Source organism: Sorex araneus, chromosome 8 (genome assembly GCF_027595985.1).
Source record: "Sorex araneus isolate mSorAra2 chromosome 8, mSorAra2.pri, whole genome shotgun sequence".
NCBI lineage: Eukaryota > Metazoa > Chordata > Mammalia > Eulipotyphla > Soricidae > Sorex > Sorex araneus.
Window position 1 is genome coordinate 50,722,002 of NC_073309.1, and position 27,677 is coordinate 50,749,678.

The 27,677-nt window shown below is 43.3% G+C and overlaps 1 protein-coding gene across 1 annotated transcript; it reads left to right on the forward strand.

Annotated features, from left to right (window-relative positions):
• Positions 1-283: 283 nt before the first annotated feature.
• On the forward strand, positions 284-27,468 carry LOC101555797 (sulfotransferase 2A1-like). Its single transcript, XM_004607791.2, has 6 exons — positions 284-392; positions 8,884-9,092; positions 17,143-17,269; positions 23,614-23,708; positions 24,786-24,966; positions 27,356-27,468. Exons 1-6 carry the CDS (start codon positions 323-325, stop codon positions 27,466-27,468), a joined length of 795 nt encoding a protein of 264 aa, XP_004607848.2. The 5' UTR covers positions 284-322.
• The last annotated feature ends 209 nt before the right edge of the window (positions 27,469-27,677 follow it).

The window sequence follows — 27,677 nt, forward strand, 5'->3', positions numbered from 1 at the left end:
TTTTTTTGGTTTTTGGGTCACACCCGGCGATGCACAGGGGTTACTCCTGGCTCTTCACTCAGGAATTACCCCTGGCGGTGCTCAGGGGACCATATGGGATGCTGGGATTAGAACCCGGGTTGGCTGTGTGCAAGGCAAACGCCCTACCCCCTGTGCTATTGCCCCAGCCCCTGTTTGGACTTTTTAAATGTGGGCCTTACATAAACGAGGAGCCTCTAACATGGATACTACATTCCTTCAAGAAGAAGCAGCCAAAAGGTCTGATCAAAATAAAAGGATTAATGGTGTACTATTCCCGACCGTGTCTTTCACACCTGCTTTCATGACAGAAGAGTGGCATCATTTTTTGTTTACAGATGAAGATGTCTTGCTGATGACCTACCCTAAATCAGGTAAGGCAACTGGAGCAGGTGCAGAGACAGGTTGTGGCTCTGCCTGTGAACATTAAGGAAAGAAGAGACTTTCTATAGGCCTGACCACCAGTGTCCAGAGAACTGGACGTGGCCTGGAACAGAGACATTCTAACGGTGTCAGATGGGGCTATATGGTTCTACAGGAGCCCATAAGACAGACTAATCCTAAGTCTGTGTCACGTGGTGTGGGGGTTCCGTCCTGTCCAGCAGGGAGGACCGTTCGTGGGGCTAAGGAGGGGATGCAGCCGAATGAACAGACACAGAGCCAGAAGAAGGAGGAGGGAGAGAGAGAGAGTTTATTCTACTGCAGTTACAATACTTATACCTCTCTGCTGGGAGGAGGTGGTATTGTATGCGTGCTTGGACCCCCATACGAACAGTAGTAAAATGCAGATCAGGCATGGGTGTTGGCTAGTGAGAAACAAATGGCGAAATGATAAGATCAGTAAGGTCAGCAGTGGCGACCTTGTTATATTGGAATCCCAAGTAAGCCTCCCCTTGACTAGAAGATAAGAGCCAGGCTTGTAAAATGGCTTCCTACAAGGTGTTTTGACTAAGAACAGGATGAGATAGCCCACCAGGATCTCATCAAAGATTAGAGGGGGAGGTTGATTGTTGATTAGCTGGATTGTAGCCTCATTTCTACATGCTATACATAGTTTTGCCATCTGTTCATATGCCATAAGTATATGAAAGTTTTATTTCTCAGTTATACTCTGATAAAATATAATCAGAATTAAGTATATAATTCACTTCGTGTTGTGAACTATAGACAATTTAAAGAGAAGAAAAGTCCCAACTAAATTGAGATGCTAAGTGCAGTCTACCCAAGTTCAAGCATTGCAGGGTTAAGAACCCTCCAAAATATAAATGTTCCAGAAAATAAGCTAATGGATGTGTTATCAAACGAAAATCAGACGAACAGATGGAATTAGTTGATCTTTGATTTGAGAAGACGTTTAAGGTTGTAGAATGTAGGAAGTTGGTATTGAGGGATTGAACAAGATGTAGAAAGGAAAAGATAGGAGTCAGAAAAACCTAAAGTAGAGTTAGTCTAGATAGAATTAATTTGGTAAAATAGTCAAAAGTCTTAGTGAGAGAAGGTATGGCCTTTTAGTCCTTGGCTTTGTGTCTTGCAACAAGTGTTGTTCAGGGATGGAGAAGGCACACTATCTCTTTTAAAATCAATAGTGCCTAAGTAAATGAATGAAATAACTCATGATAAAAAAATTAAATAAATTGAGATGCTAAGAATGAATGTGATCAACTAGCACAAACCTGCTCAGGAAATCCTCAATGATTCAGTAGTACCATCATGAAATTATAACAGTGATCACCAATTGACTTTTATTTACCTAAGTTTGGATAATTTCATTTGCGTTTGTGTTGTAACAAACCATAGGAATTAAAGTCATTGTACTTCCTAAGCGGGTAGGTTGAAATGGTGACTGGGTTATCAGGGACATTGGTGGAGGGGAAGGTCACATTGGAGGTAGGCAGGGTATGGTGTTGGAACATCTAATGCCTAAAACAGCTGTATTATGAGCAACATGGTAAATCATGGTGTTTTATATATATATATGTATATATATCTTAAAGAATGCATGTAAAACTGTTTACTGAACAGGTTGTTTTCAGGGAAAGATATAAACATGAGCAGTGGTCAGGAAATGAAGGGTCTGGAAGAGTGAGTTAGTTGAAGGATGAGGGTGTTATTTCTTTGGTGGGAATCATAGTATTTCTAGGAATCTGGGAGACTCTCCCAGGCTAGGGTTTTTCACACAGTTTTTCACTCAGGGCCTCAAGCATGTCTGACATTTGATCTAGCCCATTGTGCTGACACCACTGTCCGGATGCTATTCATTGTTTTTTTTTTATTTTAGTTTTTTCTATTTAAGATTTATATAGACACCGTTGTTCACAGAGTTGTTCATAATACTGTTGTTTGAGGCATTTGTGTTTCAAATATATCTCATCACCATTGTGACCTTCCCTCTACCATAGTTCTTAGACTCCCTCCCCCAACCCTATGAAGGCTGCCCTTTAGCAGGCAAAAAATAAACTGATTTGTGTTGTTTGCTGCAACCTAATAATTAATGGAATTAGCAAATAATGCAGCAGTAACAAATTTGTGAAAATTTGTTTTTAGTTTTTTTTCTTTTTGGGTCACACCCGGCTATACCCAGGGATTACTCCTGGCTTTGCACTCAGGAATTACTCCTGGTGGTGCTTGGTGGACCATATGGGATGCTTGGAATCAAACCCGGGTTTCCCGCATGCAAGACAAATGCCCTACCCGCTGTGCTATCACTCCACGCCCCCTGGTTTATAATCTTTTAAATTTTCATAAAGTTTTCACAATAATGGATTACATTCACTATTTCAAAACCAGTCCCACCACCATCATACATTCCCACCACCACCATTTTGAATTTACCACCACCACTCAAAACTGCCAAACAGGCAGAGACGCTAGATAACCCATTTATATTGCCTGCTATGAATAGCACAGGATGTTGCGCAGCCCTGAGAGTGACCTCGCACTCCTAGAAATCTAAAATTTTAGAAAATTAGTGTCTTGAGAAATCTCTGCAGTGAGCTCCTTGGTTCTGAGATTCTTTTGTGTGTCTCTGATCATGGCCATTAATGAGCTTAAATAGTCACTGGAGACAGCTCATGGGGATGACATCCAAGGTCCCATGGGGGCAGGGAGATGGGAAGGGCCAGCCTATTCCCTATCCCTTGAGGTCTGAAGCTTGCCATCATTAATCCCGATTACCTGGGCTTTTTATTGCGTTCTGGAACATGGTGGCTGCTGGGATTCTTAGGAGGCAGGTGGAGGGACAGTGCCTGCTCCCGTCTGAGGCGCCCCAGTGAAATTGGCTTGGCACAAAGTCCGGAAACATCTGTGCAGTGAGCAACTTAATTCTGAGATTCTTTTGTGTGTCTCTCAATTTGTGAAAATTGTTATGTCTTACAATGGGGTCAAAATGTTTGTCTGAGGATTTACCAAGTTGTTTGTTGATAGTTAACAGCTTCTCTGTTATTGATTTTTCAAACTGAGCTTCATTGACTTCTATGTTGCTTTCCAATCTAATTTGGTGTGCTCTAATGGGCTGTTCACATTGTGGAATTTGGAGGGGTCACTCAGCCCCCTGTGTGATAGCACACTCCAGAATTCTAGGATCTGTAGAATTGGGCTGATTGTTTTCAGCACCTTGGCTTGGATTGCATTTCCCCTGAGACTCTAAAGGTGGGCCTTGTTTATAAGGAAGTGACTGTGGGATTTGGATGTTGCTTATAAGGCTTCCAGCAGTTCAGTAGGGTGTGGGGAGGCTGCTTTTCCACACTTCAAGAAGAACCAAGAGTTTTCAGGCCAAAAAACCAGGTACCTGGAATTTTCATACCCTGGCATCTCTGCAGAGATGAGTTGTGAAGCAGTAAAGTTGGGTCCTTTGCATGACTCCAGCTCTGGGGGATGGGTGCAGATGCTGGGGCTTCAGCAGGGAGGGGACTTGGCCTGTCCCCATCTTTTTTTTTTTTTTTTAAAGAAATATTTTATTGAACCACCGTGAAAACAAGAAAAAAATACAAAGCTTTCAGGTTCAAGTCACAGTCAAATACTGATTAAACCACCATCCCTTCACCAGTGCACCCGTTCCACCACCAAGAACCCCAATACACCCCCCTCCCACCCCACCCCCCATCTAAGTAGCTAATGATATTCCCATTTTTCTCTCTATATATTGAGTACATTTCATATTTCCATACAGAACTCACTATTATTATTATTTTTTTTTATTAAAAACCATTGATTTTTTTTTTACAGTTACAGATTTATACACTTTTGTGCTTATACTTCCCTCATACAAAGTTTGGGAACCCATCCCTTCACCAGTGCCCATTCTCCACCACCCGTAAACCCAGTGTCCCTCCCACCCTCCCCAAACCCATCTCCCCCCCACCCCACCCTGCCACTGTGGCAAGGCATTCCCTTCTGTTTTCTCTCTCTAATTAGCTGTTGTGGTTTGCAATAAAGGTGTTGAGTGGCCGCTGTGCTCAGTCTCTAGCCCTCATTCAGCCCGCAACTCCCTTCCCCCACATGGCCTTCGACTACAATGTAGTTGGTGATCGCTTCTCTGAGTTGACCTTTCCCCGGAACGTGAGGCCAGCCTCGAAGCCATGGAGTCAACCTCCTGGTACTTATTTCTACAGAACTCACTATTATTGATTGGAAATTTTCCCCAACAATCAGGCCTGCTGAATAGGCATCATCTAATAATTTCTCTTCATTGGTAAGAGTGAAGACTTTGAGTCCGCGCAGCCGCAATAGCGGCCGCACGGTTTTGGGTTTCTAATATTTTAGCTCAGTTCACAATCAAAATGGGTGGCTGCAAGAATCCGCTCTGGTGCCAAAATGGGTTAGGAGACCTCAGGATCACAGTCAATAGGCGCAGAGGCTCTGCTTCTCGTGCCGCGGCTCTCGGTTCATCTCTGGGTGGAAGGCGCGCCGGGAACACCCCCCCCTCCCAGGACCACCTACAGGCTATGTCACTAAAGAAAGTCCTACCTCCTGGTGGAGGGGTCTTAGAGGGTGGCTCTCACCGCATGGCTGCTGCCGCTGCCGCCATTTTTGCTCAGAAAAATGGGGTGGAGAGGGAAAAAAAATCCCTCCCCGGGCTGCACAAGGTTGTAGCTCAGTTCACAGTCAAAATGCATGGCTCAAGCATCCGCTCTGGTGCCAAAATGGGTTAGGAGACCTCAGGATCACAGTCAGTAGGCGCGGAGGCTCTGCTTCTCGTGCCGCGGCTCTCGGTTCATCCCTGTCCCCATCTTAAAGGAGCCCCATAGTATTCAGTCAAAAGATGCGTGTACTCCCAAGATTTATCCTGGCTTGCATCTCTTCCAAGGTTGTTCCTGAAGCTGTGATGCTGGGATACTAGGTACCTCCAGTGCCTGGTACGAGGGAGAGGAAACACAGTGAGGACTGAGGCTGCGGTCTGAGAAGGGCAAGTGTTCAGAAGAGGCCTTTAGGCACAGAAATCAGGCAAAGTCAAAGTAGAGAGCAAAGGCCTTGGCAATGGGAGCACAAACATCCAAGATCATCTGCTTCAATGTGTTAAGGAGTAAAGTTCAGAAACAGCCATGAGATTCTGGGTGTTCTCAACTGAATATTGTGTCCAGCTGACTTTATTGAGCCCAAAAAAGTAGTCCTACAAGGACAAACTATCATACTCGTATGCTTAAGAGGGGTACCTGCAGTTCTGAAGCTCAGGGAAACAGATGCAGAAGGGTGGTGGTTAAGAACTGGAGGCAGGGGGGTATGGTGCTGCCAGGAGGTAAACCTGTACCTGAGTGCATCAGCAGCCTAATGGTGCCTTTAGACTTCCAGATACCCCAAAATTGCTTCTGTGCCTTTGGCCAGACCCAAACAACTTGGGGCCAAGTTTACCAAGAAATTAAATGGCCAAAAGTTAGGTATGCGGGAGACACACCCACAAACCACCTCCAGCTCTTCTATATAAGCTCATTTATTGGCCTTATTTCAGAGACCCATAAATCTCTAAAGAGATCAAAAGATGCAATTAGGGCCTGTAGTGCAGGGGTAGGAGGGAACCCATGACTGAGAGCTCCAGGCTCGCTTGGATCAGGACTGAGCCTCCCCCCGCCATGTTCCCAGTTTCACAGTAGCTTGGCAATCACACCTACAAAGTGCCCCTAGTGCCATGTAATCTCTTCAATGGCCAAGACCCAGAGACTATAAACTCAATGTCCCAGAAGAGAATGACACGGAATTTCCTGGACATTATATTCTATCCATAACAAGCAATAAAAAACAAATAGTCTAGCATTCCCCTTTATTGGTTTGAGTGGTGGTGAGCTGGTGTCAAAATATTGGATATAGCCAATGTAGAGAGAATAAGGGAAGATTGTCTGCCACACAGGCAGGGGAATGGTTGGAATGGGGGTGGATTGGGGAATACTGGGGATTTTAGTGGTAATGTTAGGGTCGAGCAGACCTCTACCCAGGGGAGGCGCGAAGGAACGAGACCAAGACAACTCTTTCTGCAAATACATGTGGTTTATTCAAGCCAACATGCTGGGACCCTGCAGCGTGCCTGAGAGCAGGCAGGGCTGAGAGCCCCGAAGTCAAAAAGCAAGCAGTTCTTGTACCATTATGGAAAAAAGGGGATCACACATATTGGAACAAATGGGATCACACTTTTTGGATCAAAGGGGATCACACATATCACTTAATTTGCTAATCTCAACATTTGTTAATTGTTAACTGTTTCTTTGCAAATGTTTGCTTACAGTTCCTAAAGCAATTTGTTGGCCCACTTGGTGACTGTTTCCTGCCCAGTGGTAGGTCTCAAAAACATCTTTCATAGCAGCCAAGCAGTTACAAAGGCAAATTCAGCGGTTAGCAGAAGCGAGTTTTTAACCCTTAACCTGCCCTCCTCTTCAGTGGAAAATGTGCACTGGTGAGGAGATGGGCATTCAATGATTGTATGACTGAAGCTCAAACATAAAAGCTTTGTGATGTATCTTATGGTGAATCAAAAATAAGGGGGAAATAAAATAATAAAATTAACATTCAGAATAGAATAAAAAAAGTCATGTGGAGTTCATGCCCCGTTCAATCAGGTCAATCAATGGCTGAATAAATAACAATACTCCCACATTATTAAAAAAAAAAAGAATTGGTAGGAGGGGAAAGGGAGTGTTCATATGAACTGTGTATAAAGGTCCTGCTTGAAAGTATTTTATACCTGGGTATAAATTTCCTTATTGTAAGTTGTAAAAAACTATGCAAGCTGAAGAACGTGTGCACTTGAGGGCTCTCCGGGCGGCTCTGTCTCACCGCCCACGTTATGTGGTCTGGAACCGCTGTGTATGGGCTGGATCGGGACAGCCGTTGGCCAAGGACAGGCGAATGAAGAACGAGGACCAAGCTAGTTGCTGATTAGTTGTCGTTTATTCAATCTTCCATCTTTCTCATCTCCCGCTCTCCTAGCTCCATCCTCGCTCTGCCTCTACTACTTGATCTTCCTTCACTAGTCTCTCCCCGTACTTGTCTCTCCCACCTTGCCCTCTAGGCTACACACAGCTAGGTAGCAAAATCAACATAAGAAAGCCCTTACTGAGGGCCACCAGCTTCAAAGGGAACAAAACCTAGGGGCATTCCAAAGCCCTTCCTGACTCTTAAGGTGTTTTTCTCCTTTCCCTTAGTCCAAACACTCATTAACATCATATTACTAGTTATTTTTGTATGGACATAGCAAGAGATACATTGAGGCTTGCAAGGCAGCTCTCCTGGCAACATCTTGTCACAGACTCAGACTACAGCACTCAGGCCAGATTAATCATTCCTAACCCTAGCAGGGTCCGAATCTAGTTATCACTGTTTGGATCATGACAGCATTTGTTCATGACCAGGCTCTTAACTTTTAGTTAAGGGTTAGGCACATTGGTCAGGCCCATCTCGATGCCAGGGTAGCACACAACTCACTGCTTGCCCTGGATCCGTCCCGTCCCTCATGGGACCCTGCTTTTGGGGATGCTAGGAAGTAAGGGCAACTGAGGCTTAGGTCAAGAGAACAGATGCCCAGGAGGAAAATATCATGTAGAGTCAAATGACTCCCAGGTTACAAAAGCATAGCATTTTCTAAGTCTTCCTGTGTCCATACAAAAGGACATGGCTCTAAATAAACCATGCAAAGGACTCAAGGAGAAGAAAAAACCAATATATACAAGTTAACAGAACTCTAAGAAAGAAGCTACAAATAAACACAGAGGAATGGGAGCATAGTGATGGAAATTACCCAATACACCTAAACTCCCTGAGGCTATGTTATCCTACAGTAAGTCAAGACTTCTTACAAAGAAAACTTTGGGGATGGGCTTCTCACAGGGAAAACGGGCAGAGAACTCCTGGTATGTCCAAGGACTGTGACATTTGCTTGTTTCTTTGCTTACTGAGGTATCAAAGGGTTTCAAGAGCATAAATGTTTCTGTTTAGGGATACACTGCACCACTGCAAACTAGCACCAAACTGCCAACATCCTGCACACCTGCTCACTTTCTGCCCCTTGGTAACTTCAAATTTGTGACCACAGGCCAAGGGGTAGTTTTCCCAGGACACCATCTCTTTTATTTCCTTTTATTTTCTTGATTGACCATTATCAGTTAGATCACCTGGTATTTATTTTTTTCATTACTCCCTCACTAGATGAGAAGAATTGAACTTCCTCTGTTTTCTCAGATAACTAGAATCCTCACTGTCTGTACAGTCCTCATCTTTTTCCTCCACTTATCTGTTTGCGGAAATTTGGTTGCTTTCAGATCTCAATTCTTTTTGATAGAGATGTGGTGCACATGTGAAAATGATGTCTTTATTGTCCCATATTTAGTACATTTTAAAAGTCAAAGAAATATGCCTGATCTTTATTTTCTGTCCTTTATTCAGGAACACACTGGATGGTGGAGATTCTTTCCCTGATTCATTGCAAAGGTGATCCCAAGTGGATTCAGTCTGTACCAATCTGGGACCGTTTACCCTGGATAGAGACAGCGAGTGGGTTTAAGGTATTAAAGGATGAGAAAGGTCCACGATTTATGCGTTCCCACCTTCCAATCCAATTCCTGCCTAAGTCATTCTTCAATGCCAAAGTGAAGGTGAGTGCACAGTGGTCCAATAATTACCCAAATGGAGATCTCATGGGGATGACGGGTGACCCGCAGGGATTGCATCCAAAATCAATTGACTGTGTATCTGTAGACAGGAGTTAGTTTGAGATGAACAGTAGAGGAAGGTGCAGAGTGAGTCCATGAATAGACGGGAGCATCTCTGCCTCTCTTCTCTGGGCCTCTTCTATGTACGTTGAACTCACAATCCCCTCATTTTGTCATGGAATGAAGCAACAAGGAAGTGAATGGTTCAATGGTTTCTGGGGTTTTCCGATCTATGTATCGCTGGAAAGCCCTCTGTCTCCCAAACTCAGTTCAGGGAACTCTGAGTGTCAATGTTGGCAGATGGTAACATGGAGATCCAAACTGGGCATCTTTGATACTTCTGTTGGGATGAGCTAATCCTTTTTTTTATTAATAGGTCTCAGTCGTATATTGTTCCATCACCTGTCCCTTTACCAGTGTACATTTCCCACCACCAATATTCTTAGTTTCCTTCACTTCCCCCACCCCAGCGCCTACTTCTATGGCAGGCAGGCACTTTTCTTCTCTCTCTCTCTCTCTCTCTCTCTCTCACCTGGGCCTTACAGTTTGCAATACGGATACTGAAAAATTATCAGATATATCCTTTTACCTTCATCCAACACTCAGTTTCTGGAGAGGAGTTAATTCTTTTGTGTGTTTTTAAAGTTCTGAATTTAATTAAATTTCAATTAAATTAAATAGAAAATTTTTTCCTCCCACTAGTTATTTTATTATTTTTGTTTCTTTAAATTTTTATATTTGTTCAAACCTTCTTGTTTATTTATATACATTTATATTTATTGAATCAACATGAGATAGAACATTACAAAGCTATTTATGACCGACCCTCTGTCATAAAATGTTCCAGTCCCCATCCATTCTCCAGTGTACATTTCTCACCAATTTCCCCAGTTTCTCACCCACTCCAAGACTGCCTCAACAGCAGTCTGCTGTTCCTTCTTCTTCCTCTTCCTCTTCTTCTTTTTTCTCCTCCTCCTCCTCCTCCTCTTCTTCTTTTTTCTCCTCCTCCTCCTCCTCCTCCTCCTCCTCTCTTCTTCTCTTCTTCTTCTTCTTCTTCTTCTTCTTCTTCTTCTTCTTCTTCTTCTTCTTCTTCTTCTTCTTCTTCTTCTTCTTCTTCTTCTTCTTCTTCTTCTTCTTCTTCTCTTCTTCCTTTTCCTTACTTCTCCTCCTCCTTCTCCTTCCCCTTCCTCCTGTTCCTCTTGTTCTTACTCTTCCTACTCTTCCTTCTCCTCCTCCTCCTCTTCTTATTCTTTATCTTCTTCTTCCTTTTCCTTCCTTCTTCTTCTCCTTCTCCTTCCTTTTCTTCTTCTTCCTTCTCCTCCTGTTCCTCTTGTTCTTCTTCCTCCTACTCTACCTTCTCTTTCTCCTCCCCCTCTTATTCTTCTTTGTCTTCTTCTTAATCATCATCATCATCTTCTTCTTCATCTTCTCTTCTTCCTTTTCCTTACTTCTTCTCCTCCTTCTCCTTCCTTTTCTTCCTCTTCTTCCTTCTTCTCCTGTTCCTCTTGTTCTTCCTTCTCCTACTCCTCCTCCTCCACCTCCTCCTCCTCCTTCTCCTCCTCCCCCCCTCCTCCTCCTCCTCCTCTTCTTCTTCTTCTTCTTCTTCTTCTTCTTCTTCTTCTTCTTCTTCTCTTCTTCCTTTTCCTTACTTCTCCTCCTCCTTCTCCTTCCCCTTCCTCCTGTTCCTCTTGTTCTTACTCCTCCTACTCTTCCTTCTCCTTCTCCTCCTCCTCCTCTTCTTATTCATTTATCTTCTTCTTCCTTTTCCTTCCTTCTTCTTCTCCTTCTCCTTTCCTTTTCTTCTTCTTCCTTCTCCTCCTGTTCCTCTTGTTCTTATTCCTCCTACTCTACCTTCTCTTTCTCCTCCCCCCTCTTATTCTTCTTTGTCTTCTTCTTAATCATCATCATCATCTTCTTCTTCATCTTCTCTTCTTCCTTTTCCTTACTTCTTCTCCTCCTTCTCCTTCCTTTTCTTCCTCTTCTTCCTTCTTCTCCTGTTCCTCTTGTTCTTCCTTCTCCTACTCCTCCTCCTCCACCTCCTCCTCCCTTCTCTCCTCCACCTCCTCCTCCTCCTTCTCCTCCTCCCTCCCCCTCCTCCTCCTCCTCCTCCTCCTCTTCTTCTTCTTCTTCTTCTTCTTCTTCTTCTTCTTCTTCTTCTTCTTCTTCTTCTTCTTCTTCTTCTTCTTCTTCTTCTTCTTCTTCTTCTCTTCTTCCTTTTCCTTACTTCTCCTCCTCCTTCTCCTTCCCCTTCCTCCTGTTCCTCTTGTTCTTACTCCTCCTACTCTTCCTTCTCCTCCTCCTCCTCTTCTTATTCTTTATCTTCTTCTTCCTTTTCCTTCCTTCTTCTTCTCCTTCTCCTTCCTTTTCTTCTTCTTCCTTCTCCTCCTGTTCCTCTTGTTCTTATTCCTCCTACTCTACCTTCTCTTTCTCCTCCCCCTCTTATTCTTCTTTGTCTTCTTCTTAATCATCATCATCATCTTCTTCTTCATCTTCTCTTCTTCCTTTTCCTTACTTCTTCTCTTCCTTCTCCTTCCTTTTCTTCCTCTTCTTCCTTCTTCTCCTGTTCCTCTTGTTCTTCCTTCTCCTACTCCTCCTCCTCCACCTCCTCCTTCTCCTCCTCCACCCTCCTCCTCCTCCTTCTCCTCCTCCCCCCTCCTCCTCCTCCTCCTCTTCTTCTTCTTCTTCTTCTTCTTCTTCTTCTTCTTCTTCTTCTTCTTCTTCTTCTTCTTCTTCTCCTTTCTCTTTATCCTCTTCCTCCACCTCCTTTTCTTCCTCCTCCTCCTCTTCCTCCTCCTCCTCCTCTTCCTCCTCCCCTTATTCCTCTTCCTTCTCTTCCTACTCCTTTCTCTCTTTCTCCATTTTCTCTCTCCTTTTGTACATTATGAACATATACAAGTACTGAGAGGTAAACCTGTTTATAAAGTTCAGTATTTTTATGCTGAAGTTACAGCTTGAGGAGATTTTTTAACGAGGTGGCAGTTTTGGGGTTGGAGGTGACTTCCAGGGCTTTTGGAATTACAGCAAAGTAGTGGGGGAAGTTAGTCCATACTAACTCCAAGAGAGCCTAGAAATTTCAGTCACAAAACTTGCATAGCCAAATTTTCAGCAGATATCTCAGTGAGGTCCATGTCAAGACAGTGGAGTCCTTCTGGGGGCATGGCAGCAATTTTATATGTAGGCACAAGAAGCTGCTGGGGGCTCTTTTGAGACAGAAATTGTGTTAACCCACCTTCCTCCCAGTTACCCCTGATTATTAAGCTAGAATGAGGTCTAAAAGATATGTTCTGCAGATTTTTTGTCTGTTTTGAGATTTATTTATGAATGTCTGGAGCAACGCGGTAGAAGAATGTACATGGTGGCGGGGGAGGTAGTACAGGAGGGTGACTTCCAGGGCTTTCGGGAGTACATAGGATTGGGTAGAGGTAGCCCATTCTGACTCTGAGAAAGCCTGGAGATTTCAGTCACAAAACTCCCATACCCAAAGTTCCAGCAGATAAATATCTTGGTGAGGTCCATCCTTAGATGTTGGGATGGTGGCCCAGGGGATGGTGGCGATTTTGTATTGTGGGAACAACTGGCTGCCGGAGGCTCTGTTTGGGAATGCACTGGGCTAACTCACTCCCCTCCAAGGTGCACTGGATGATTCAGTTATGCGCTGTTTCCAAAAAAATTTACTGAGACTTAAAAAAATGTCTTTTGAGATTTATTTACGAGTCTCTGGATCAAGACCAATAAATGAGCTTGTATGGCAGCACCAGAGGTGGCTGGTGGACATGTCTAACCCCATACCTAAATTTCTTTTATTTTTAAAAAATTTATTAATTTATTCTTTTATTGAATCACCATGTGGAAATTTACAAAGCTTTCAGGTTTAAGTCTCAGTTATACAATGCTTGAACACCCATCCCTTCACCAGTGCACATATTCCACCACCAAGAATCACAGTATACCACCCCCTCCTCCCCACCTCCCCAGTCCACCACCCCACCTGTGTAACTGATAAATTTCACTTTACTTTGATTACATTCAATATTTCAACAAAAACCTCACTATTATTGTTTGGAGTTTCTCCTCCCTAAAGTCGGACTGCTGAAAAGGAAGCATTTGATAATTTGTTTGCCATTACTGAGAAGTAAGAGATATGAGGTCGAGTGGCCACACTAGCAGCCATACGGTTTTGGATTTCTGTATTTTACATACCTAAATTTTTTAAAAAATTTATTTTTTAATTAGTGAGTCACAGTGAGGGTACAGTTACAGATTCACACATTTTCGTGCTTGCTTTTCCCTCATGCAATGTTTAAGAGCCCATGCCTCCACCAGTGTCCATTCTCCACCACCAATGAACCCAGAATCCCTCCCAACTACCCCAGTCCCATCCCCCCCACCCCACCCCTCCTCTGTAGCGGGCAATTCCAATTTGATATCTCTCTTTCCTTTTGGGTGTTGTGGTTCCAAATAGGGGCATTGAGTGGTCATTCTGTCTACTTTCTAGTAGACTTTCTACTTTCAACACGCATCTCCCTTCCCACACAGAATCTCCAATAACATATTACTTGGTTTTCCCCTCTCTATCTAAGAAGAAAACATCCAACCCCATCAGAAAATGGGGCGAAGAAATGAACAGAAACTTTTCCAAGGAAGAGATACGAATGGCCAAAAGGCACATGAAAAAATGCTCTGCATCATTAATCATCAGGGAGATGCAAATCAAAACATCCATGAGATACCACCTCACACCAGAGAGAATGGCACACATCCAAATGAACAAAAGCAACCGCTGTTACATACAAATTTTGCCAGCCTAATTTCTCAGAAAACTTTGTCCTTAGTTGGTGGAGTCTGGCCGGAGGCACGGCACCAAATTTTGGTGGATTAGGAAACCCAGGGGCACTATTGGGCTGCTGATGCTCTCGCCCAGCAGGTCCAGGTTGCACCAACATAAGTGCTGCACCATCTGGACCCCAGGGGTATTGGTAGTAGCAACCCTGGCCAGAAACTGTGTGGGTTGGGCACTCTGGTAGGGCGGCCACAACCAGTTCAGCAGAACCTTCCCAGGGGGCACTTGCCAGGTCTTCAGCTTCAATCTCTAGGCAGTTGGAGCTCAGGAAGATTTTCCTCCAAGATATGATATATTGGCCACCACTGCCAGAGCTGATCTGGGGAACAGGGGGCAGTGTGGCGGGGATGCCCGGGCGGCAGTGAGCAGCTGTGGCCACCGAGCCTGCCCCCCATGACGGGAACCTGGAGTGCCCCTCTACTTAAGGGCCCATGCGCCACGGTGGTATAAGGTTGGACCTGAAGATCACCGTTTATTCACATAGAAATGCTGTGGCTGCAGCGGCCTGCTGACATAGTGCATGTCGCGTGCTGCTTCGACCAGCGAAGAAACAGGCAGCTTGGAGATCCTTCTTGCTGTGATTTATTCAGGGACTTTCCATTGAAGGGGGAAGAAACAGAATGGGGGGAGGAGGAGGAGGAGGAGGAGGAGGAGGAGGAGGAGGAGGAGGAGGAGGAGGAGGAGGAGGAGGAGGAGGAGGAGGAGGAGGAGGAGAGGAGGAGGAGGAGGAGGAGGAGGAGGAGGAGGAGGAGGAGGAGGAGGAGGAGGAGGAGGAGGAGGAGGAGGAGGAGGAGGAGGAGGAGGAGGAGAGAGACGACCAAGGAGGAACCTCTAGCCAGGTGACTTACCCCCTTATATACCTTTCGCTGCCTGCTTACGCCCACATGTCTGCAGCTGATAGGCTAGTTACAGATTATGGGCGTGGCAAGACATCCTGCTTCCTTATTAGGAGTTGTTTTCGAAGCACACAGGTGTTGTTTACAAAGAACGGTGCAATTTACAAGCAGGGTGCAATTTATAAGCACAGTGCAACTGTTGTTACAAAGCATGGTCCCGTGGAGGCTCTCCACAAGTGCACATGACCACCATGCGTCCTCCAGCATTGGCCCCTGCTGCCTCACCGCAGCCTTCTTCAGGGGTCACATTCCTGGCCAGAGCTCCATGGCAGGCTGGTTCCAAAAGACATTCTTTGAGGGAGAATAATTAAAGGAAACTTACATTTCTAGGCAGAAATGTTGTGACTGCAGCCGGCCACTGTTCAGATAGTTTAAGAGCTCAACCAGCTCTGGCCTCTTGTAGACACGCTGCTACTATCTTCTCCCCCCCCCCTACCCTTCCACCCCTAGTTATTTTGTATTGTATGGCGTTTTCTTGGATTACGCAGAAGAGAGGTGAACATGTAGAATGGAAAATGAGAAAACTATAAAAGAGCAAATATTTTGTCTTGAGGAGTATGAAACCTGAAGTATTAAGCTCTACAAATCAAATCAAACAATAAAGATAAGCAACTTATGACTTTATTTATTTGTTTAAAAAAAGAGCAAAGAGGGCAGGAGCTATTGTGTAGAAGATAGAGTGTTAGTTTGTACATGTCCATGTTAACTTCAGTGCCCAGCACCCAATATGGTCCCCTAAGCCTAAACAGGAATGATCCCTGAAACCATAGCCAGGAGTATGCCCTGAGCAACATGATATGTGGTGCTCACAGCCCACTCCTTTCCACCCCAAATGATCAATGAAAATAAGGCTTTTCATTAAATAAAAATTACTATTAAGAATATGGGTGATCACACCTGATAAGGGATTAATATCCAGGATATACAAGATACTTGTAGAATTATATAAGAAAAAAACCTCCAATACCATCAAAAATGGGGAGAAGAATTGAACAGATGTTTCCTCAAAAAAGAAATACAAATGGCCCAAAGGCACATGAAAAAATGTTCCACATCCCTAGTCATCAGGGAGATGCAAATCAAAACAACAATGAAATATCATCTCAGGCCACAGAGACAGGCACATTTAAAAGAAAAAAAGCAACCAGTGCTGGCATGGATGTGGGGAAAAAGGGACGCTCCTTCATTATTGGGAATGCTGACTGGTCCAGCCTTTCTGGAAAACAATATAGACAGTCCTTCAAAAACTAGAAATTGAGCTTCCATATGATCCCGCAATACCACTTCTGGAATATATCCCGAGGATGCAAAAGAGCACAGTCGAAATGACATCTGTACCTATATATTCGTTGCAGTACTGTTCACAATAGCCAAAATCTGGAAACAACCCGAGTGCCCTAAAACAGATGACGGGTTAAAGAAACTTTGGTATCATCTACACAATGGAATACTATGCAGCTGTCAGGAGGGATGAAGTCATGAAATTTGCTTATAAATGGATAAACATAAAGAGTATCATGCTAAGTGAAATGAGTCAGAAAGAGAGGGACAGACAGAGAGGGACTACACTCATTTGTGGAGTATAGAGTAGCATTACATGAGGCTGACACCCAAGGACGGTAGATACAAGGGCCAGGGGGATTGCACCATAGCTGGAAGACTGCTTCATGAGCAGAGGGGAGAAAGCAGATGGAATAGAGAAGGGATCACTAAGAAAATGATGGCTAGGGGAACCAGTTGGGATGGGAGATGCATGCTGAAAGTAGATAATGGACCAAACATGATGACCTCTCAGTGTCTGTGTTGCAAGCTATAATGCCCAAAAGTAGAGATAGAGTATGAGGAATATTTTCTGCCTTAGAGGCAGGGGGAGGGTTGGAAAGGGGGGGTATACCCGGGATATTGGTGGTGGGGAATGTGCACTGGATGAGGGATTTGTGTTTGATCATTGTGAGATTGTAACCCAAATATGGAAGCTTGTAACTATATCACGGTGATTCAATAAAATTTAAAAAATAATAAAAAAAGAGAATACGGGTGATTGCCTCAGTGGGCGTAGGTTCAGGTAAATGGGGCATTGTTCGGTGATCATGGGAGCTCGAGTTTGAGGGGAGACACCAAGGATGTCCATGTCCTCTGTGGCACACTGGAAACACGGTCATGTTCTAAAGTGATGCTCCTCAATATGAATGAAATTTCATAGGAAGGATAGAACTCAATTCCAATGGTTAACTTTTACCCCCTTCTTCTATTGAAGGTGATTTATGTCATTAGAAATCCCAGAGATGTTATTGTGTCTGGACATTTGTTCTGGAAAGGCATAACTTATGTTCAAGAAGCAGAATCAATGGAACAATATTTTGATTGGTTCCTCGAAGGAAATGGTGAGTGACTGTAAAATACAGTATTTGGGTGGAGGATGTCAGAGTCCTTTATGAGATCTCATGTTACACTCAGATGGTAACTCAATGTCTTCCCACAAATGAGCACCCAGCTCGTCAGTATGGAGCCCAATTTTTCTAGGTCCTAATTCTCTACTGGAGTGCAACATCAAAAAACTCGAGCCTCAGAAACCATTGGACACACTGCAGTATTAGTCCTCCCTACCTTTGTTCCCCTGGGGGTATAGCTGAGGGGTCAGCTTTTCATCCAATACCTGGATGAAAGAATCCTGACTTCCCATAACGTCTTGGGGTGTATCTTTGCCAAGCTCCCATAATCTCTTGTCCCATATGGAGTTTTCATGGTTTGGAATCTTACATTCAATATTTAATCCATTTTGGTGCTAGAGAAACCACAGAGTGGCGAGGCACTTGCCTTACACATGACGGACCTTTGTTTGATTCCTGGCACCCCATATAGTTCCCTGAGCTTGCTGGGAATGAATCTTGAGTACAGAAACAGAAATAAGCCCTGAGGAGCCAGATGAAAATCAAAACTCAAATTTTGGACGAATTTTGACTAAAAGATTGTTATTGCCATAAGACAGATTTTGGGTTCAGACTGTTTCACCCTGAAACCCACTTTCACACCAACACTGATCTTACAGTCTTCTGAGCTATTATTGTACTCTTGCTGCTCCTGTCTATGATTCTGTTGTGTGATTACTAAAGCCTGATGACTTCATTATGTCTGCATTCTCTTGAGCCCACCAGATGAGATACCTGTTCGAGGCCGGAACTATACCATATTGATACCATAACTTTGTGATCAGACTAGAAATCAGGGTGTGTGAAGCCTCCAGTTTTGTTTCTCTTGTTTTTGAGAGATCTGATTATTGGGAACCTTTTCTACATTGCATATTGTAGAAACACATTTCTATGTCTACAGAAATGTCATGGAATTTTGAAAAGAGTTGCACTATTCTCTAGTTCCCTTTGTACTTTGCACATATCCATCACAGCAATGCTCCTGGTGATCCAAGAACACATGTGTCTTTTAATCGATTTTTGTTTCCTTCACACCCTTCCATCAATGTCATATTGTATTAATTGCACAGGTCTTTGACCTCCTGTCAATCTTTGGTATAATTGGAATGGGATTGGCTTCTTCATTTTCCTCTAACATAATTCATGATTTTGGTATAGAAATTCACTGTCCTCTGCATTTACTGACAGAACATTAGAAATGATGTTACTGACCAGTGATTTTTATGCCTATCTGCCCTCATGTCATTAGTCTAACTTTACACCTCATGTTAGCCAAATTATCTTTGTCATCACTACCTTTCTACCTGATTGGTTTTTTTTTTTTTTTTTTTTGCTTTTTGGGTCACACCCGGCGATGCACAGGGGTTACTCCTGGTTCTACACTCAGGAATTACTCCTGGCGGTGCTCAGGGGACCATATGGGATGCTGGGATTTGAACCCGGGTCGGCCGCGTGCAAGGCAAACGCCCTACCCGCTGTGCTATCGCTCCAGCCCCTCTACCTGATTGTTTTTGAGGTGCTAGGATGTCAATTCTGTGCTCTGTTACTGAGCCACATCCCTGCTCCTAGTTTTGTTATCCTGCTATCTGTCTGAGATAGCTGAAATAGGATCCAATATTTCTGGTGTTAATATGAGGTACTTATTCATTTTCTTGTCAGTGATGTAGCTGCTGGCTGTATTGGAAACTACAATTGGGTGCAAATATGACAAATAGTCATGTTCTCTTCCTGATCTTTTTTCATAGTTTAACAAAATTGGAATTCTCCTTTCCATTTGATAGTCCATTTTTAATAAAATATAAAAGTTTTATGTTAGTATTTGAAAGCCACATCTTTTGAGATTTCTATTTTCTCATATGAAACACATGCCCAGAAAACCAAACTTATCAACTCACTGTTGTTCAAAAAATGCCCTCTTGCCCATGTGCTAGTTTGCCTCATACTGACCTCCCAACTATGCTACTCATTCCTAATTACAGAGCAATGATACAAATTAATTATAAACAAATGCATTCATTCACACTGATGATACAAATTAAGTATAAATGAATATAGGCATTCACACCAATGATACAAGTTAATTATAAATGAGTCCATCAAGATATAACAACCTAACTAACCATCAAATAGAACACCTATAGTTATTCATCAAAGGAATGTGATGTGGGTCTGTCTTGGTTTCAAAAGTGACACAGTTCTGTGCTGAGGCTCATTCTGGTGATAGTTGGGAAGTGAAGGAAGGAGAATGATGCAGGTAAGCAAGTGAAGTGAAGGAACTGATACAGGCATAATATTTCCTCTGGGATGACAGGATTCGAAAGGCAAAGATGCAGTGGGACAGGCTCAGGACCAGAAGCACTTGTTTGTGCATTTATAATAACATTTTGCAGCAATCATATTTAGTTGTCTCACTTCCCAGGACTAGACCAGAAATTTTTTAGTGCCCAAAGATTATATTATTCATAATCCCATCAAAAACAGGGAGAATGAATGAACAGAAGATACCTCAAAAAATAAATACAAATGGCCAAGAGGGACTTAAAAATACTCTATATTACTAATCATCAAACAAGGGAGATGCAAATCAAAACAACAATGATATATCATCTCACACTCGAGAGACTGGCACACATTCAACAGAACAAAAGACACCAGTGTTGGTGTGGATGTGGAGAAAAAGGGATGCTCTTTCACTGTTGGTAAAAATGCCGACCGGCCCAGCCTTTTGGAAAACAATATGGCCATTCCTTCAAAAACTAGAAATTGAACTACCATGTGACCTTGCAATACCACTTTGGGATTATATCCCGAGGGTGCATAAAAGAACAGTAGAAATGACATCTGCACCTGTATGTTCATTGCAGCATTGTTCACAATAGCCAGAATCTGGAAACAACCCGAGTACCTGATAATAGATGACTGTGTAAAGAAACCTTAGTACATCTGCACAATGGGATAGTACACAGCTGTTAAGAAAGATGCACTGTAGCACTGTACCACTATCATCCTGTTGGTCATTGATTTGCTCGAGTGGGCACCAGTAACATCTCCATTGTGAGACTTGTTGTTACTCTTTTTGGCATATCGAATACACCGTGGGTAGCTTGCCTGGCTTTGCCGTGTAGGCGGGATACTCTTGGTAGCTTGCCGGGCTCTCTGAGAGGGATGGAGGAATCGAATCCAGGTCTGCCACGTGCAAGGCAAACGTCCTACCCTTTGTGCTATCGCTCCAGTTCTAGGAAAGATGAAGTCATAGAAATTAGCTTATAAGCGGATGGTTATAGAGAGTATCATGCTACGTGAAAGTCAGAAAGAGAGGGGCAGACATAGAATGACTGCACTCATTTGTGGAATATAAAATAACATAATATGAGACTGAAACACAAGGACAGTAGACACAAGGGTCAAGAATATTACCCCATAGTTGGTAACCTGCCTCATGAGCCTGGGGAGAAGACAACTGGAATAGAAAATGGATCACTAAGACAATGATGGTTGGAGGAATCGTTCAGGAGGGAGATGTGTGTTGAAAGTAGATAAGGACCAAACGTGATAACCTCTCAGTATCTCTATTGCATACCATAATGCCCCAAAGTAGAGAGAGAGTATGGGGGAAGTTGTCTGCCACGGAGGCAGGGGAAGGGTTGGAAACGGGGGATATACTGGGTATATTGGTGGTGGAGACTATACACTGGTGGAGGGAATGGGTATTTGATCATTGTATGACTGAAACTCAAACATGAAAGCTTTGTAACTGTATCTCATGGTGGTTAAATAAAAAAGATTATATTATTCATTACGAACTTTAGACAATTACACACATTTTGTTCTTGAGATATGAGGAATTTCTTCTATGTCTGCTCCAGTTTTTCTGTAAACTCACTTATCATTCTCCTTTCTCCCCTCATTTCTAGTTTCATTTTATATTCTGGGAGAGGGTTTTTTGTTTTTTTTATTTTTAATTTTTTTTATTAGTGAATCATTGTGTGGTACAGTTACAAACTTATGAACTCTCGTGTTTGCATTGTAGTCATACAGTGATCGTTTACCCATCCCTCCATGAGTGCCCATTCTCCTCCACCAATGATCCTAGTATTCCTCTTACCACTCCCACCCCATCCCCCACAAAGGGCCGACCCACTGTACTTTTGATCCTGCTCTTATCCATTTGGTTTTTCTGAATGAGTAAGAAGCTCTTTGTCTCCTTTTCTCCAGTCATTTGTGAATGTCATATTTTTAAGATTCTTTACTTCCAGGTCCCATAAACCTTGACTAAGCAAATTACCTCGATAAATCCTCATGCTATTTGGCTTGCTTTTTGCCCAGACTTGAGTGCCAGATGTTCATCAGTTTCCATGTTACTGTGGCAAAGTCAGACATCTGCAGACTCCCTGTAATGAAACCAGCCTATTTTTTTCTCAATCGACACTACGTTGTCCAATGCATATCTCTGATGTGCAATTCCTGGCAGGCAATCAATATACAAATATCTCTGTGTTCATAACCACTTAATTTGCAAAAGGAAATCAAAGTTTGGGTCTAATTGCCAAATAGAATTATTGGGTCCAAGGTTTTTGCAGATTCATGATTTAGTGAATTATTAAGTCATTTTTCAATGTTCTCAAAATGAGGTTATAAATATGGATTACACTCAACAAACTCCTCAGAGTGACTTTTCAGTCTCAAATGTGCTGTGAGAGGAAAACAATGAATCTTGTGCCCACGTTTCATAGTAGTTTTCTGAAAATGTCGCGGTCCATAGGAGAGTGAGACATTTTGTCCAATTTTCACCTATAAAGCAAGCTTTTATTTAGGGTCCTTCTCAAAGGACAAGGGTGTGAGCAGAAAGCTCAGGCACAGTGATTCTCATCATCATTCATTAGACAGAAGAGCTCAGACATGCTCTACACCTGCTGAACCCAGTGCAGTCAGGGTCATAGTAGAGACACCACAGCGGGGAAGCAACTGGCTTTGCACGCAGCCAATTCTGATGTGATCTGAAGTTCTACATGGGTCCCCATGCCTTGCACGCAGATCCAGAAGTAATTCCTAATCAGTTTAGGGTGTGCCACCCCCATACACTAACAAAGAAAGTATAACACATTGGATGTAACCCTTAGGGGATGCTGGACCTTCCAAAGTCACATGACACTCGAGAAAAGTCATTTCCCAAGGAAACATGGCTGAGAAATTCCTGAATCAAAGGAGCTGAAAGCCCATCACTATCACATAGACACATTAGACAATTCCCTGGGAAACAGCAGTTGAATATAAGACAGAGCTCTCAGAACAGAATTGGGGAGACAGATAGGCAGAGAGAGACAGAGAGATAGAGACAGAGAGACCGAAAGAGACAGACAAACATAGACAGAGATCATTTCCTATGAAAAAATAATGATCAAAGCAATTATCAAAGTCATGAGACAGTATATTCAAGAAGCACTACTGTGTTTCACCATCTGTGGTTGGGTCGCTGGGCTGGAACTTCGTGGAGACTCAAAAAAACTGTTGCATGGAGAGTGTCATGTTGAGTGAAATGAGTCAGAAAGAAAGAGACAGACATAGAAAGATTGCACTCATATGTGGAAATAAATATCTGAGAGGTTCAAGCTTGCAATGATGCAATTTCTGGAAGATATTTCTCTGGACTTAGTTACTAAAATACTAAAATGCAGAAATCCAAAACCGTGTGGCTGCTAGTGTGGCCGCTTGACCTCATATCTCTACATTCTCAGCAATGGAAAACAAACAAATTATCAAATGCTTCCTTTTCAGCAGGTCCTAATTTAGGGGGAAGAAACTTCAAATAATAATAGTGAGTTTTTTTGTTGAAATATTGAATGTAATCAAAGTAAAGTGAAAGAAAAGTGAAATTTATCAGTTACACAGGCGGGGTGGGGGGCTGGGGAAGTGGGGGGTGGGGGGGAGGTATACTGTGATTCTTGGTGGTGGAATATGTGCACTGGTGAAGGGATGGGTGTTCATGCACTGTATAACTGGGACTTAAACCTGAAAGCTTTGTAACTTTCCACATGGTGATTCAATAAAAGAATAAATTAAAAAAAATGAAAAGAATGACAAAAAATAATAAAAAACAAACTGTTGCAGAGTTGACTTGGGCAGGAGATCCCTAGGATGTTGGAGCACTGTTTGCCCACTTCCTCCCTTTCAATCAGTGACCCTGAGGAAAAGCCCCAGTATGTAGAGGTGCAGGCAACATAACCTGAGTTCTGACATTCAGAGGATCCTAACCACCATGGTGTGGGACCCACTCCTTTCTCTGCCTTCACACTCTGCAGTGCTCTATGGATCGTGGTTCGACCATACCCATGGCTGGATGCCCCTGAGAGATCGGGAGAACTTCTTGCTGTTGAGTTATGAAGAGCTGAAAAGGGTAACTCTGGTTCTTGTGGTCGGAACCCCCACACTATCTGCACCTTATTACCTGTTCCTCCTCCTCTGTCTCAAACCAACATCTCTGTAGACATATGGTAGGCCCCATGGGGGAAGACAGCTCATGCCAGGGATGCTCCATTTTGGGTGAGCACTCTCCAGACAACCTTACTCATGACCATGGTTCTTTGTTCTTTTTGAGACCATTGAAAAGACATGGCCGCCCCACCCAGAGATGGGCGATGCATGAGAGTCACATTGCACTGGGTCCTTCCGTGTTGTCACCCCTGGGTGTGCTGCTCATGGGGGGGGATGAATGATGGGCTCTGTGTGGAACCAACTTGAAAGTTGCTCAGATGTTTCTGCAGGAATTTTCTATTTCCAACAATGCATCCCTAACTCCTATATTTCCTCCTAAAACCCACTCTTGTTTCTCCTCTGACTAGGTTTTCAGCCAGAAAAAACTTCTCTGATAGTTATTTCTCACTTTCGAAGTTTTCTTGTGAAACATAATCAAGACTCATGGAAAAAGGAAATTGAAAAGCTTCTCAGTTCTAGGAGGAACGTCTTAGAGTCATAGCAAAATTTTCCCAGATACATAATTTTCCTTGTCATCTCCTGTCAGTGCATGTATGTTCCCCATCCAGTCACAGACATTGTGCATAGGGTACATTGTTTGAATCTCAGTTGGGGGCATTTCTGGACTGCTTTGAAGGAGCTACAACAGCTGCAGTCCATCCCTTTCACCTTGTCGACTTCTGTCTGGACTTGTCCTGAATGACTCTAACCACAGGTGTCTAAAGTCTTTTCAACGTCTCTCATTCTGGGCCCTGCTTAGCAGCAAGTGATAATGGACATGGAATCACCCCTCAGGGATCAGGTGTACCTGTCTATTTCACATCCCTGAATTTCCTCTGACACTTTTGCTTCATTTTTCTTCAGCCTGTCCTGCTCCTGGGTTTCATTTCCAAATGCTCTTCTGCTCTTACTGCCCCTCCTCTGTAAGTTTTATTCCATATCATCTCCTCTCTGGCATCTTAGTCATTCTAATCATTGGTCTCATGTGGTCTTCTTCAAGGACACAAAACGCATTATACAGAAGATCTGCCAATTTCTGGGCATGGAATTAGGACCAGAAGCCCTGGATTCAGTCCTTGAGAATTCTTCCTTCGAGGCTATGAAACGAAATAAGATGTCCAACTATTCTCTTCTGGATGGTAAAACTTTTGATCTAAAGATATCACCCATGATGAGAAAAGGTAAAATAAAATGCTGTGTATATGGATGGATGTTGCAGTAATGTTTGGTTAGACAGTCTGAGGCATTGAGATATGCATGCAAAAGAAATACTTTATGGAGGATCAGAAACTGTCTCTGGTGTTGTGTTGTGCCCCAGAGCAGCCTGTTCAGTCCCTTTTATTAACTAGCTTGATGTTCTAACCAATGATATTTAGCCACATAGGCAGAATATGGAAATTTACCTATTCAATGAAAACTATCAAAGTCAGTTACATAACTGGAATCATAGTCAAAGTAACAGTAAGAGAAAACAATTTTTACATACAAGCCTAGCTAGGCCTGAGATGTTGTACACCAACAGATGGATAACAAGAATGAGACCAGAAGAGTTTGGGTTCATGCACGGAGAAGTCATCAATCATTGCTCTTCTCCATGATTTGGGTGGAAAATCTCTCATAGTTATGACGTAGGCACTGGCAGAAACTGATTCCTGCTTTGGGGTCATCTGAGTTCTGTGAGGTCAGTAGACCTCTCTCCTCAGAAGTTGCCATGCAGATATCCATCTTAAAAATGGGTTCTCACAAATACCTGACCACCATCAGACCAGCTGAATGACCTGGATAAGACACTCAGATTGGGGATGTCTCATCACTCTGAACTAGGAAATGTCTAAAGAGGAGTTTTGATCTGATGGGATGACAGGCCAGGCTTTTCACTCTGCAGAAAAGCAGGTTTTTCACTCTGCAGAAAGCTTGTCTTGGAACAAGTTGGTGCGACACTCTGTGTGAAAAATTTCAATTAATTCCTCAGCCTCGGGCTCAAGATGAAGAGTTTCACCAGCACATACTTGGATAATTCCAGCTTTGCCAAACCTGTTGTTTAAACACATTGAGGAATGTGTGACTAGAATGAAGGAAGGCAAAGATTTTTCTAAATTCAGCCTGGCTGGGTTGTCACCCAAGGCTGCAGAGTCAGGGAAAGTTAGGTACACACTGGTGTTCAAAAGGTTGGGGTATAGGACGAAGAGGCTTTTGTTGATGCTTAAAATCTAGAAGGATTTGATGTGCGACTCTGTTTTTGAGTGGTAAGTGTGGCATGGCTTGACCAGCAATGCTCAGTAGTTACTTCTGGCTCTGCACTCAGGAATTACTCCCAGTGGTTCTGGGGGGAACTGGTGGGATGCCAGCGATAGAAACTGGCAGGGCCACAAGCAGACCAGATGCCTTACAGCTGTACTATATCTCTAGTCCCTGTCTGTAACCCTTATAGTCAACTATTTTTCTGGGACCTGTGGTTTGATCCTCATTCTTTCCTTTGGAAAAGAGAACTGTGTTCTTAAGTTCATACTGCTGTATATGGAAACAGATAAGTCTATTTACAGGCCACTAGTGGAAAGCTGATGCTGTTGAGGTGGGAACATTTTGGCAGCTGGATGAGAATACTTTGTTCTGGTGTGAGAAGGATGGTGATTTTGTGGAGTGTAGGATTAGGCTTGTTCCAGGCTAATTTCTGTCTTTGAAGGATCAGTGATTCCCCTCTCCCTTTTCAGTACTTCAGAATTGGATTTAGAGGTAAAGTCTGTAAGAGGTCATTACCACAATGAGGTGTAAGACCCAGCCTTAGATTGGTATGATTTGTGTCCTTATAAGCAGATAGAGGACACAGGTGTGTCCAGGTAATCAAGGGAAGGGAGCACCTCCTGCCAAGGGGATAGATTTCTCCCAACCTCCAAGTATTATTTCATAGAAATACTGACCCTTGATCTCCAGACTGAGCTTAGTCTGAAGAATATTAATCCAGTATTTTAAAGGAAAAGGAGGGACTGGAGACAAATCACAAGACAGAATTCACTGGCCTTGCATTCAGGTCACTCAGCTTTTTTTTTTTTTTTTTTTTTTTTTTTTTTTTTTTCTTTTTGGGTCACACCCAGCGATGCTCAGGGCTTACTCCTGGCGTTGCACTCAGGAATTACTCCTGGCAGTGCTTGGGGGACCATATGGGATGCCGGGGATCGAACCTGGGTCGTCCGCGTGCAAGGCAAACGCCCTACCCGCTGTGCTATCGCTCCGGCCCCCAAGGTCACTCAGCTTTGACTCCCACCACCTCCTAAAATCACCTGAGCTACACTAGGAGCGATCCCTAGACAAATACTCAAGAGAAAGCCTTGAGCGCTGCCAGGTGTGGCCCAAACACCAAAAGAGAAAAGAGAAAAGGCTCTCTCACCCTCCTTGCCTTTTACTCTTAGTAAAGTGAAGAAACCTAGCATAGCATGAAATTGTTTCCTCTTAGCCTTCCTTTTCTGCATCATGACTTGGCAGAGGTAAGTGTTCTACCTGTGCAGGAGGAGATGTCTTGGTGTCAGCAGAGCTGACATCATCTAACCAGAGTCTCTCTTTTACGTTTGTCAGGTGTTCCTGGGGACTGGAAAAATCACCTCACAGTGGCACAAGCAGAAACCTTTGATGAAGTATACCAGGAGAAGATGAAAGATCTTCCTCCAGAGCTGTTCCCATGGGACTAATGATCTCCAATGTTCTGGATCTCATACAGATATTGATCCTCGTTCTGTCTTTGCACAAGTGCATGCCACGGGGCTGATATTTATGATCATTAATTTCTCCTTGGTACCCTGATGAACCAGTCTTTGCATCCTTTGTGACTTTGTTCCCATTGATCTGGGTATTGCTCTGCACTTAATGCAACCCACTTTGGAAAAAGAAATATAAATGG

Excerpts from the sequence above, each read along its gene's own strand:
- LOC101555797 (XM_004607791.2), top strand. The coding sequence starts at position 323 with ATGACAGAAGAGTGGCATCATTTTTTGTTTACAGATGAAGATGTCTTG. Across the intron at positions 23,709-24,785 it reads GTTATGAAGAGCTGAAAAGG|GACACAAAACGCATTATACA; the intron begins GTAACTCTGGTT and ends GTCTTCTTCAAG. Across the intron at positions 24,967-27,355 it reads ATCACCCATGATGAGAAAAG|GTGTTCCTGGGGACTGGAAA; the intron begins GTAAAATAAAAT and ends TACGTTTGTCAG.